A 13997-nucleotide genomic window follows, 5' to 3' on the forward strand; every position below is an offset into this window, starting at 1 on the left:
AGAAAGCTGGCTAAACATTTACACTTGATGTGAACCACAAATGCTGCGTCGCCAACACTACTTGCTGCCTTGCCATTGTCGCTGCTGCTGCTGCCACGACGATGAGTTAATTTTCCACTCTACGAAAAATCATTGCTACCACTTAGTTGTTGTTGTATTGCGAAGCTTATAAGAAATTTACTACACGACACAGGCGAGACTGTGGCGACGACGGCGACAGTGCTGGGGTTGGCGGCATGTCCTGCCAGCGACTTTTCGGTCAGTAATTAAACGCAAACAAAAGGCAAAATCAAATCAGCCTGAAAGTTGACGCACACCAACACAACAGCAGCAGGCGAGCGCACACGCATAGTGTAAACGCAACGGTGTGACCTTCCATTGCGTAAGTGAAAACGCTGGAGGTGGTGGCAGTGTGTATGAGTGAGATAGCAAGCGCTAAAATGGAAACTTCCAATTGTGGAATTCGTAAAGCATAGAATGCCAATTGGAAATATTACTCCTCAAATTGGAATGAATGCAACCACTGTTGTTAGTGTGAAACAGCAAGCTAAGCGCAGGCTATCACACTCACACTCACTCATTTCATGGCATGCAAAGATGGCGCAGACGAGTTTCGCCTGCCAAGCAACCTATTCGCTCTGTTACACAGTGCGTGGTGTTTTTGTTATTGTAGTGGGCATATTGCTGTTGTTGGCTGTGTGTGGTGTGCTGCTGCTGGCATGGCAAACAGCAGACACGGTGTCAGCCTCCGCTCAGTTCCGTTTGGTACTTTGCTGTGCGCGTTGTTTCTCGTAGCGAATTCGTGTTGTGCTGTGTGGCGTTGAGTTGACCAACAGCCGTCGCTGTCGCAGTTGGAAAAAGACACCAACCACAACGCACGTGTGACGCGCACCAAGTGAGACGAGTTACCGTTCGAAAATATATCTATGCGTACATATAAGTGCACACACTTGGGAGTAAAACAACAGCAACAAAAAAGTGGCAATTACAGCAGTTTTTTTCCTTTGTGACTGCCAAAGACAAGTGAATTAGTTATTGCAGCAGTGCAAGCAATAAAAGACGGAATTTTTTTGGAGAAAAAAATAAAGAAACTGTTGGATAAAGTGACGATTTTTGTAAATACTGATTTGAGGTAAAATATTGTGAGCTTGAAAAGTGAAGTGATTTTTTTTAATTCTAGAGTTTTTTAATTTGTACTAAAAAATGGTATAATAAAGAACTTTGCTTCGAAAAAATATTAAAAAAATCTGTAGTAAAAGAATAAATTATTATATAAGAAACTAATTGATATTAATTATTTTAAATAAATGTTAACTAAATGTTTGGTATCTTAAAAATGGACTAATACGTGAATAAATAAATGTGGAATAATTATGAATACAGAAATTAGTTTAATACAATATATGAATAATATAAAGAATATTTAAATAACCATATTGATATATATAAAAATAATATTTATATAATCATGTTAACAATAAATATATAAAGTAACAGAGAAGCTAAAAAAAAATATAAAAAAATACAACAAATTGAATTACATTAAAATTACGTTAAAAAAGTTAATCAAAAAACTAAATAAATGAATGCGTAGTAAATAAGAGACTGCAAAAAATTTAACAAATTGAATATAAAAAAATATATGAAAAAGATTTAAATAATCCTATCAACAATAAATATATTAAGTTACTAAAAATCTAAAAAACATATAAAAAATAAAAATTACATGAGAAAAAGATTAAATTAAATTAAAATTGCATTAATAAAGTAAACAAAAAAAAATTATTGGCTCAAAGCAAAAGGATAATAAATAAAAAATATTATAATAATCTGCGTAATTAAAAACAAAATTTAAATTCAAAAACATTTAATAAAAGAGAATCATGTTTAAAAAAAATAATAATAAATAATTTAGCACATCATAAAATAATTAAAATACAATTTACAATTATTATATACAGTTGAACTCGAAAGACTTCCGAGTTAAGGAAGGTAATTTGTATAAAATTTGACTTACATTGCCAATTGAAGAGTTCGAGTTAGGGAAGTTCAACTGTATATATAAAAAACAAACACATAAAAACTATGAAAATTAACTGACAAATTAAAAATAAATTGTAAAATAAATTAAAATTAAAATTGAATAGCTTTGAATGAAAAATCGACAAATGAGAGTTCAAGCCTGCGGGCGCTAATATGGAAGACATATTTTAAATCAAAAATTGTATGCCTTTTGAAAAATGATCCAGTAATTAAATGAAAATAATTTAACAAACATTTGGGAAGGCAAAATGCATTTCATTAAAATCAAAATCACGCATTTAAATATAGAGTGAAAAAAAAAATAAAACAAAAATATTCATGAAAATAAAAACTGAACATTAAACTGAAATTTAAATGACTTTGTTAAAAATCAATAGATACAAATTTTAAAGTAAAAAAAGAGCAAGAAATTGTAAATGAAAAAATAAAAAAAATATGAAACAACAAAAAATTTAACTGTTAAAAATCAAATGACATTGGAACAGGTGTTAAGGTGTGAAGAAGGTCTGGGAACCATTCAACGGCACAAATAATTATGAAAAAAGTGATTATTAATGAAATAATAAAATAAAAAAAATTCTCCCGAACACTAAATTAGTTTTAGAAACAGAGAAATTTTCCAGTTTCATAAGCAGATATTTACATTTGATTTGAATGAATGAATTTGACTCATATTTATATATTGTTTATTTTCGTGATTACCAACAAATTTTAAGCTACAGAAATAAAATAATTTAAATAACTTAAAAAAAAAATATTAAAATAATATAAATTAAAATATTATATATCAAACCATTCCAGTTTTTTAACATTTTTAAATAAAAATATATAATCAAATAGTTTTGGTATATAAAAAAATATTTGAAAATTAGTTACGTACTTGCAAAATTATTTTCATTGTTAAATTTGTTTAAAGTGGTTATGCACAATATTAAATTTCTAAATCAACTTGTTAAACTAAAATTATTTAAATTTAAAAACTCACCAATTTACATACATTTGTCAGTTGCAAAAAAAAACCTGAAATGAAAAATTGGAAATATTAAAGCAAATATTTTATATAACATATATATTTTATTAAAAAAACAAATATAAACAATTTTCCCTTAATTAAAATTTGTCTAAAATATTGTAAATAATTTTAATATTATAAATTTAAATAAATAAATTTGATTTTTAGTAATTAAAATAATGAACACTTTATTTAAAAATAATAAAAAATTGAAAATAATAACAAATACAATTTAAAAAATAAGTAAATAAATAAAACTCTTTAAAATATCATAAAACATTAAAAAAAAATATAAAAAATAATATATAAAAATATTTAGGGAAGTACAATATTAAAAAAAAAAATATTTCTATTTTATCAGTCAGTTCCCCAGTGCAATTTGATAGATATTTAAAAGCAAAAAACTCTGAAAATAAATATGACAAGAAAAAACTGAAAAGTGAATAATAAAAACAAAAAAAACAACTCAAGTTGTTGAACACACCAACAAACAAATAATAATAGTAAACAAACGAATAGTGCTTAAAAAACTCACAAAACAACAACGCACCTAAACAGTTACACGCGCAACAAATTTGCCGACGGCAAAAATGCAAGCAACGAAAATGCGCACCCCCTTCGCCATACAGGAGATACTCGGTTTGGGTGTAGGCTCGGCAGCTGCTGCTGCTGCCGCCAACTACCAGCAGGCGCAGCAACTCAGCCAACAGCAGCAGCAGGCGCAGCAACAACAACAGCTGCAGCACAGTCAGCAGCAGCAGCAACCATTGCAGTTGCAACAACAACAACAATCACCTACTTCACAAACTCAGCAGCAGCGGCATAACAGCACCACATCCAACTGCTCACCACCACCACCCGCCGCTACACCCAACGCCAGCGAATGCAATAATGCACCACTCTCACCTGCCTCCTCACACGGTCGCCCGACACGCGATTCCCGTTCCATATCGCCCGATGTGACGCGCCTCTCGGCAGCGGCTGCTGCGGCGGCCGCTACAGCGCACTGTCAACTGCCGATTTTCAATCCAGCGAACTTTTACGCCGCAGCCGGTTATGCAGATCATGCGGGGCAACTGAATGCGGCACATCATCATCACATGACGACGTTGGCAGCAGCGGCGTACTTGCGTGGCTTTTTGCCGCCGGGCTTTAGCACGCCACACGAGTTTCGCGGACACTTTCAGCAACATTTTGGCAGCCAATTTGCGGGTGAGTGAGATGTTACAGGGTTTTATCTAGATAGTATTTTAAGAAGCAGAAAATTTTGATTTTTTTTTTATGTGAGTGGTTTTCGAAAAATTATCTAACCGATTTGGGACTTCAGGAATATTTTTTCATTTCGAGTTTGATTCAACATTTACGTTATTTTTCACGAATTCAACGGTGTAGCACGCTTGTACCACTCTGACCTTTACTGGTTTTAGGTTTAGTTGAAATAGAAGCCTCGATCAGGTAATGGTGGTTTGAGAAGAAGGAGTACTCAATACAGATAAATAAATTTAACTTAGAGAGCCTTAACCTGAACTTTATATTCGAACCATAATAATGAAGTCCACGACAGTCGAATTTGGATTTAGGGAACGTCTGCGACCAAAGCCTGTGTTTTAAAATTAGCTTTAAACCAATTTTGTAGACACTATGGCATATATCTAGGTCCGTCTACTCATCTCGCGGACTAATTATCCTGTCATACCAACAATTATTCAACATAACCTCACATAGAAAGCTCCTCAGATCTCTACTAACTGAAGGTTTCTACTGTTCAAACTATATCTTGGATCTCAATTCTTGTATTTATCGGTAGGTGAGTTGGAGAACCACAAATATTCAAACTTTCGCCAAAACCGTGGATGTGAGAGATCCTTAATAAAGCTTAAAAGCTTTCAAGAAGTTTAAAAGCTTTTTTATATCTCCTAAATAGTATTAGACTGATTTTAATAATGGCAATACAGATTACGGAGCGTGAGAATAATACAAAGATTACCTTGGTGAACTTGAAATAAAAGCTTTCCAACCGGAGGGTCTAATGAAAGCTTTTTAGAGGAAATGAAAATCGCGTCCAGGCTCGCAACTACTTGACAACATAAAAAATTCAAAATTCTACTAACTTTGACCCACTGTGACGCTCTATTAGCTCTACAGTGACATTGCTTAAGCATACTAATTTAAAAGAGATAACCCCATCACACACTCCAACCTCAGCCATTTGCAAGTGCAAAATCGCAACAATGTCGAGCCGACAAACTAAGCCCGAATATAGAGGGGAGTGAAAGACAGAGCACAGACATGACCATAAGTGCAAATGCAGCTAATTAGAAATCTTAAAAGAAACTGCGGGCGAGGCGTAGGCGACGCAGAGACTGCGACGAGCGCCAGCAGGCATGCAGCAGAGACTTTGGCATATTAATATGAGCATTGCTGTATTTTTGTTACCCTTTTTTGCATATTCGTGCTTTTTAACATTTTTTCTAAACTTTTGTTTTTGTTGTACTCAGTATATAACATTGTTATTGTGTTAGCCGCATAAGATCCATTGGGTGCACTTGAACGAACCTCAATGTCTATGTCTTTCAAATGTATGTATGTGTAAGTAGTGAGAGTGCGCCTTTGAGCTTGTTGCAGTTGTTGTTGTTGCTTTTTGAAGACACTGAAGTAGGCTAACTTAGTGCAAACCACAACAATAACAAAAATAGCGAAAGTGCAATGCAAAAACAAAACAGAAAAAGAAATAGCACAACAACAACACTAGTAGGCAGATGAGCACAACAAAAACAATAACAACAAGTTGTGAAAACAACATTGCCTGTTGTTGTCATGGAATTTTAGCTACAAAGCACAAAAGCTGCTTATGAATACACTTCGGAGGGCTTATGTATATGAGTTTGCAGGGCAGCGCAAAAGGCGCAATAGTAGGTGGCACGGTGGCGCGCCGCCTGGCTGGCTGGCTGGCTGACAAAAATGTGCATAACTAGACACGAGTATACATGTATGTATATAGTGCTCTGCATGTGGGTGCTGCGGCGTACGCAGCCAAGTGGTAATGACGCCGGCGTGACTTGGCTCGCCTCGCCTCGGCTTGGCTTGGCTTGGCTTGAGCAGCGCCTCTAATAAGCCTCATATGTCGCATTTAGTAGGCGTGAAATTGCTTGAATGAGTGCTTGTCATAAATTTATGCATAAATACAATATAATATTATTTGCCAGAAACTATGGCACTTGAACGTACTGAAGAAGCAAAGTGTAAAACAAAAACATGCGAATCTTATAAAATGAGATACAGACTTTTAAGGGACAAATGTGGCTGATTTTTAATAACAAGGCAAATTAGATTATGTTGAGTGAGCTGCGGTAGCTCGTAGGTTATTAAAATATGATATTCTTAGGGAAGGATCACTCTTCTGAGACACTAGAAACATAAAAAAGAAAAAAAATCTCAAACCTATAGTTCCACAAATCTAGTAATAAAACCTATGGGAAAAGAAAATCTCAAACCTCTAGTTCCGCAAATCTACACACACCGACTAACACACTGACCTCAATTCAATTATATTCTTATGAATATGCTCAGGATCCCTAGTTCCACATATCTCGTGGTAATGCCTCCACAATAGTAATTCATGCACCAACTAACACACTAAGTTCAATTCCTTTTGTTTTTTGAGTCCTCATATTTGCGTCTGATGAAGATCCTCTGGATACCAGGTTATTCTAGTTCCACAAATATCTCAGTAGAGCCTACATAATAGTAATTCTTGCGCCAACTGACACTCTAATTTCAATCCCTTTAGCTTTCTTGAGTCATAATATTCACATATTTTCACCTTATGAAGATTCTCAGAATCCTGGATACTCTAGTTCCACAATACTTTTGCTATAACCGACTAATATTCATTTATGCACCGACTAACACTCTAATTTCAATCTCTTTATATTTCTTGAGTCATAATATCCACATATTTTCATCTCATGAAGACTATCTGAATCCAAATCTTTTCTGAGAACCAACTTCTAGCCTGTGAACACATTAATAGTCGTTTTGAGAATGTCTTATATCCTGAACTCTATACTTTGGTAATCCTTTCTCACTATAATGTATCTTGAATACAACAGTCTGCTGGAACCCTACCAGCATACATTCTTATATAATCTTATATTTGGAAGCTTTAAAACTACACTGTAGTAATTCCTGAAGTCAGTACTCCAAAATACTAACCTCTTCTTCTTCTTGACTGGCTTACGGTTATAGCCGATTCTACAACAACGCGCTATTAATTCCTCGCTTGGACAGTTTGGCGCCAATTGGTTATACCAAGGTCCTTCCAGTGGAGTGGAGGTCACCCTCTTCCTCGGTTTCCACCAGCGAGTACTGCATCGAATACTTTCAGAGCTGGAGCACTTTCGTCCATTCGAACAACATGACCTAGCCAGAGTAGCCTGTTCGCTGTGCTCTGTCTACGTCGTCAAATAATATATACACCTCATCATCACTGCACCATAAAGTAGAACAGGAATGATGAGGGACTTGTAGAGTATGGTTTTTGTTTGTCGGGAGAAAATACTAACCCCTGCTTCCCCAAAAATGCCTGCCGATGACCTGAGCTCCACGTCGTTAAGTCTCCCGAGCTTAAACTGAGCCTGGTAAGGCAGTTAGATCTCAAACTGAACGTACCGGTTTTCACATTCTAAAGTCCCTGACTATCCAAATATATAAAAATAATACAATACTTATAACAAGCATGGAAAGCTTTCAAAAATCGTCGTTACATTGAGTCTAATCCAGTCTCGTGCTTTTCGACACCAAGCGTTCGTTTATAAAAGGTTTTACTGTATAGAACGTTTCCCAGTCGAAAAAAATCGGGTTATATTTTATAAGCAGTGGTTAGATCCTTTGGACTACTAGTCCCTGTATCACTAAAGAGTTAGAGCTAGGCGTTAGGAGATATACTTATAAGACAATTCGGGGATTTGGAGTACTCTTCATTGTATTTCGAATTTAGGATATTAAGTCTCAGAATCCCCACGACATAAGAATGATATCAGAGCTTGGAAACAACCGAGCTCCTGTTAGGCATAACCATGCTCAGCCTAGCTCTCAGTTTATCCACATCAGTGAAAAAGCTCATATATCTTCAGGTTAACAGTGAATGGAAAAGAACTTTACTTTGATCAACTAATTATTTTAATGAGCACAACCAGCAGAATTGCAACGCTGCCAGCCAACAACCAGGTATTTGCTAATTAAAAAATACCAATGAGTAAACTAAACACAACGAGCAGATAAAAAAATATGAAAAAAAATCTATAGCTAACAAGCTGTGACTAATGCGTACCGTAAGTACGTAAGTATGTAGAACCACGCCAAGCATAATTTTGTCGGCAGACTGTCAGTCTGTTGGCTGACTGTCATTTAAACTAGCACACTGCTTATTAAACCATTCCAATACGCTGACATGCGTCAGTTTGCCGCTAATTAAGCAAATTAATATATCGATGTGACACACAGACACACAACTAATAGTGAACCAAGTGAGCTTGCAAGCGCGGGTAGGTGGCAGAGCAACGCCCACACAGCGACCCAACTAGCCCCTAAAGGTTAAGTTAATCAGCTATTTTCACTGTTTCAGCTATTAATAAACGCGCGTATATAATTTGCTCTGCGTTTTTTTTTTGGTATCGTATATATGCCGGCTGGGATTTGTTGAAATTCATATATTTTCACCTGCCTGCCGTTTAGCGCTAAAATTAACTACCACGTTGCGTCAACTAATATCTCAATTTCGCACTGTTACCCAAATTACCTGACTTGTTTTTATTATTGTTGCTAACTTTAGCTATGAGTAAGCTTACTGCGGCGGCAGAGATGTCTTCACTCTTCAGCGCCGCTACTCAGAAAGGTGTGAAATGGTAATGTGTGAATTCATATGTGAAATAAGCAGCAACACACATACATACATATATATACATGTCTAGGGTAATTTTTTAGTTTATGGTTGGCGTGGAAGCGAAGGCGCTACCGGTTTGGCAGTGGGGAGGTGCCTAAACTTAGCGTGAATGAGTAACACGTTTGTGAAAAACAAACACGGAAAAAAATTTTAAACTTAAAATATCAAATATGGCGGTTGATGTGCCGCTGGTTTCAGCTAATGAGTGAATTGTGGGTGCAATGAACTCTACACAGGGAATTAGAGGGAGAGATAAAGACAGAAACTGAAAACAGAAATTATTTCTATAATAGAGCAGTAAGATATTTAACCAAAAAGCTGACAGGTTCACCAGAGCTTTCAAGTAATTGTATAAAAGTGAAAGCTTTTGCCTCATAAACACAAACTGTAGAAATGGTAGACATGAATACTTCTAGCTTAAGAGAACAAGAATAACTCTCTCTTACTCACTTATACTAATACCGTACTAAAAAACAACCGTTAACAACTATTCCACAAAGCTTTCATCGAAAGCTTCACGCAAGTTAAAGTTGTTTGAGAGAAAAACTATGAAGAATGGCTCAGTCTCTTACTCACTTATACTAATAACATACTAATATACCATTACAACAAGCCTACAAAGCTTTCATCAAAAGCTTCGCGCAAATTGATGTTGCTTGAGAGAAAAAGTATGATTTCCTGAAATATTCCGATAAAATTTGAACTTTTCAGCAACATAATAAACATGGAGAGATATTGTGAATACAAAGAGAGGCTCATAAAGTTCAAAAAAAGCTGCGACACTTGGTCAAACAATTAGTCATTTACTCTCACCTTCTCACTTTTATCAATAAAATGGCAAAAAATACCGTTGAGAACAATCCCACGAAGCTTTCAACGAATAAAGCTTTCGCTCTCTTGCTTTCTTGATAATGTTCCGTTTAAATTTGAGCTTTTCACTCTTCGAATAAATATTGAGAGCCATCGTAGTAGCATAGAGACTGTCATTATGTTCAAAGCTGCGAAGCTTGTGGTCTTCTACTCTAACACTTTCTCTCTTATGCCAAGAGCATGCCCAAAAATACTGCTTACATTAAAAAATCAAAGCTTTTAGCGAAAGCTTCTTGGAAGCTTATGCTGGTTGTGAGGAAATAATAGCTAGCTTAATAAGTTCTGTTTAAATTTGAGGTTTTGGAATACTGTATAAATATTGAGAGATGCTGAGGATGGTTAGAGGTTTATTAAGACCAAAAAAAGCTATAAAGCTAGGGCAAACAGCTGGACTAGGAAGTCACTTAAGTAATCGTGATTGATACATTTAGTTTAATTATATGATTTTAGAAGAAAAAAATGTTAGAGCGTATTGAGCCCCTGAGGGTCTCGAGTTTTTGACCAGTCTTTTAATCGAGAAACACATAATATGCCAAATTGCTTGACTACATAACCTTAAATTAATGTTATATATAATTTAAACCATTTTTAATCGCCTCAATAAACCAATACCATCAATATTACTGCAGAAAAGGCACAAAAAATCGCTTAAGTCTCACAAAAATATATATACACTCTCCAATTTAAATGGCAAACTATTAATTGCCGTACGACCATAAACTTGAACTAATGATGTACTCTGTCTGCTCACAAGATAGTTAAAAAGCAAACTGATGACACTCGACAACAATCAATATTTACGATTTGACATTCAACGCGCAACGAGTCAATTGGTCAATTTAACGAAATTCAGATGAAAAAATATTTCACTACGAAAACAACAACAACAACAATTGGTGTGCAAATAAATAACAACACTAACAAATGTAGCTACAAGTTATAGAAAAAAAGGTGTTATCGAAAAAAGACAGTCACTCTCTGCACACCTTCGAGTGAAGTGTGAACTAGGCAGTACTAACGGGTGATTTTTTTGAGGTTAGGATTTTCATGCATTAGTATTTGACAGATCACGTGGGATTTCAGACATGGTGTCAAAGAGAAAGATGCTCAGTATGCTTTGACATTTCATCATGAATAGACTTACTAACGAGCAACGCTTGCAAATCATTGAATTTTATTACCAAAATCAGTGTTCGGTTCGAAATGTGTTTATCGACAAATTTTGTTCAGCGATGAGGCTCATTTCTGGTTGAATGGCTACGTAAATAAGCAAAATTGCCGCATTTGGGGTGAAGAGCAACCAGAAGCCGTTCAAGAACTGCCCATGCATCCCGAAAAATGCACTGTTTGGTGTGGTTTGTACGCTGGTGGAATCATTGGACCGTATTTTTTCAAAGATGCTGTTGGACGCAACGTTACGGTGAATGGCGATCGCTATCGTTCGATGCTAACAAACTTTTTGTTGCCAAAAATGGAAGAACTGAACTTGGTTGACATGTGGTTTCAACAAGATGGCGCTACATGCCACACAGCTCGCGATTCTATGGCCATTTTGAGGGAAAACTTCGGAGAACAATTCATCTCAAGAAATGGACCCGTAAGTTGGCCACCAAGATCATGCGATTTAACGCCTTTAGACTATTTTTTGTGGGGCTACGTCAAGTCTAAAGTCTACAGAAATAAGCCAGCAACTATTCCAGCTTTGGAAGACAACATTTCCGAAGAAATTCGGGCTATTCCGGCCGAAATGCTCGAAAAAGTTGCCCAAAATTGGACTTTCCGAATGGACCACCTAAGACGCAGCCGCGGTCAACATTTAAATGAAATTATCTTCAAAAAGTAAATGTCATGAACCAATCTAACGTTTCAAATAAAGAACCGATGAGATTTTGCAAATTTTATGCGTTTTTTTTTTTAAAAAAGTTATCAAGCTCTTAAAAAATCACCCTTTATAATATGCCACTAATAGGGGTTAGTTGCGCTTAAGTATTTGCAACATATGTCAGTAATCAGCAACAAATTGTGCTATAATAATATTGACTTTTCCAACACCAAAAAGGAAAGTCACGGAAAAGAAAGTATTGTAGAATACTACATCGAAAAAAAGGTATGAAAAGTATACAACTTTCCCAGCACTCAAGTGTGACCATTAGAAGGTTGCACGTTGTGCCCTTCTCATACGGTAGCAGCAGACACTTGAGCACAAGCAAATTGTTGTATAAACAGTTAGAAGAGGATAATGCCAACAACAACAATATGCAGCCTAACAACAAATTTCACAGTAAAAAAGACACGCTTGTACCTTTTTGCCACAGCAAACGCTCAAGAAAAGGTGTGAAAGCCGCAGCTCATGATGCGCACTTCAACGGCGCTCGATAGATAGTGGCTTACAAAAATGAAAAAAAAAATTGCGGGCAAAATAAAGGATACTCTAGTAGCAAAAGTAGCGGTTAATGTTGTTGTAGAGTAGAGTATTACAATGTTGTTAAGTAGCAGTGGTGTTAATATAAGCCATTTGTTGTTGGTGTTTTTGTGTAGTTAGCTTGTGGCATTTCTTAGCTGTTTGCTGACATTACAACTATGGCTGTGGTCTCCTTATGCTGGTGGTTGCTGCAGTGGCCATTCAAGGGTTAGTCTTTTGCATTGCTCTCATTTCGTACTCGTGGTGTGGCAAATTGGTAGTGCAATTTGATGCGTTTTCAATTCTTTGCTGGGTTGAGAGAATGAATATTAGTGATATTTTTATTCAAAGACTCTTCAAATCATAAATTTTGAAATATAATATATTTATATAGTGTATAGAATCCAGATTTTTAACTTCAGATCCAGTGATTTCGATCTGCCTTGAAGCAGTATGTACTTTATAAAATAAACTTTTATCGTGCTTACGAGTTTCCAAACCTCTGCAAAAACATTTTTTCTTCTTCATTTGGTCTACCTTGTAGCAGTACTCCATCAAATAAGCTTTCATCGTGCTTACAAACTTGCAAAAGCTCCGCAAAAAGCTTTTTTTCTTCTTCATTTTGCCTGCCTTGTTGTATTATCCGATCATATAAGCTTTTATACTCCTTAAGAGCTTGCGAAATTTTTGAAAAAATGCTTTTTCACTCTCACTTAAGCTTTCATCGGAATTACAATCTTGGAAAAGCTCTGCAAAAAGCTTTTATTCTTCTTCATTTGGTCTGCCTTGTGGTACCACGCTATCATATAGTATAAGATTATATCCCCTTTAAGAGCTTGCGAAAGCTCTGAAAAAATACTTTTTCACTCTCATTTCAGCTTTCATTGGAATTACAAACTGACAAAAACACTGAAAAAAGCTGTTTCCTTCTTCATTTGATCTGTTTTGAAGCATATACATATCCAACTTACGCGCTTGCTACAGCTCTGCAAAACGACTTTTCCTTGCCTCATAAGCTTTCATCGTGCTTACAAGCTTGCAAAAGCTCTGCAAAAAACTTTTGTTAAATTTCTCATAACTTCCCTATAACGATCAGCTTTGTAAAATGACTTATAGATGCGTTCAAGATCTCGTCAACCTAATCTCTAAACATAGTCCGATAATCTTTCTGGTATTTAATAGTTATTGCACTCGTTTTTTTTACTCTGGTGAATATTTTTTGTTTCATTTAATTAATTTAATGCCGATTGTTCGATTAAGCGGAACATTTCCCTAAAAGATTCTTATCTATAAATGCATTTCTCTTCATTTCCTTAATGTTTGGCTCTATTTAGCTTGACTGACTTATAAAACAGTCGTCACAACAACTACACAAACTGTAGAGAATGATATTTTTTGGACTAACTAATTATCGTTTAACTGTATCGAATAGCTGTAAACACTTAATAAAAATTTTTCACTCACGATTCTCGACACAAGCAGCAAATAATTTTGAGAGCCTAAAAAAATATTTTTTTTTTATTATTTTTCTTTTCCCGATTTTTTTCTTTTCGATTATTTATATCTTTCTTATTATTTTCTATTATCTTCACACCTTGTTTGCACGCCTGACAGCTGATTCTTCACCTACAAAAACCACAACAATTGGCAAGTACACATTTCCTCTAAAAACACACACAAACACACTCGAACCGACCGACTTAAGTATACTACGTCAGCTATTATTG

At 35.5% G+C, this 13997-nt stretch overlaps 1 protein-coding gene across 1 annotated transcript in view; it reads left to right on the forward strand.

Annotated features, from left to right (window-relative positions):
• The first annotated feature begins 692 nt into the window (after window positions 1-692).
• The window catches only part of LOC105218406 (muscle segmentation homeobox), a 57083-nt gene continuing 43778 nt past the window's right edge, over window positions 693-13997 (forward strand). Inside the window, exons 1-2 of the mRNA XM_029044252.2 lie at window positions 693-1132; window positions 3417-4267. Of these exons, the coding sequence (XP_028900085.2) occupies window positions 3646-4267 (622 nt within the window). The 5' untranslated portion in view covers window positions 693-1132; window positions 3417-3645. The remainder of the gene's footprint in view (window positions 1133-3416; window positions 4268-13997) is intronic.

Source organism: Zeugodacus cucurbitae, chromosome 5 (genome assembly GCF_028554725.1).
Source record: "Zeugodacus cucurbitae isolate PBARC_wt_2022May chromosome 5, idZeuCucr1.2, whole genome shotgun sequence".
Lineage (NCBI taxonomy): Eukaryota > Metazoa > Arthropoda > Insecta > Diptera > Tephritidae > Zeugodacus > Zeugodacus cucurbitae.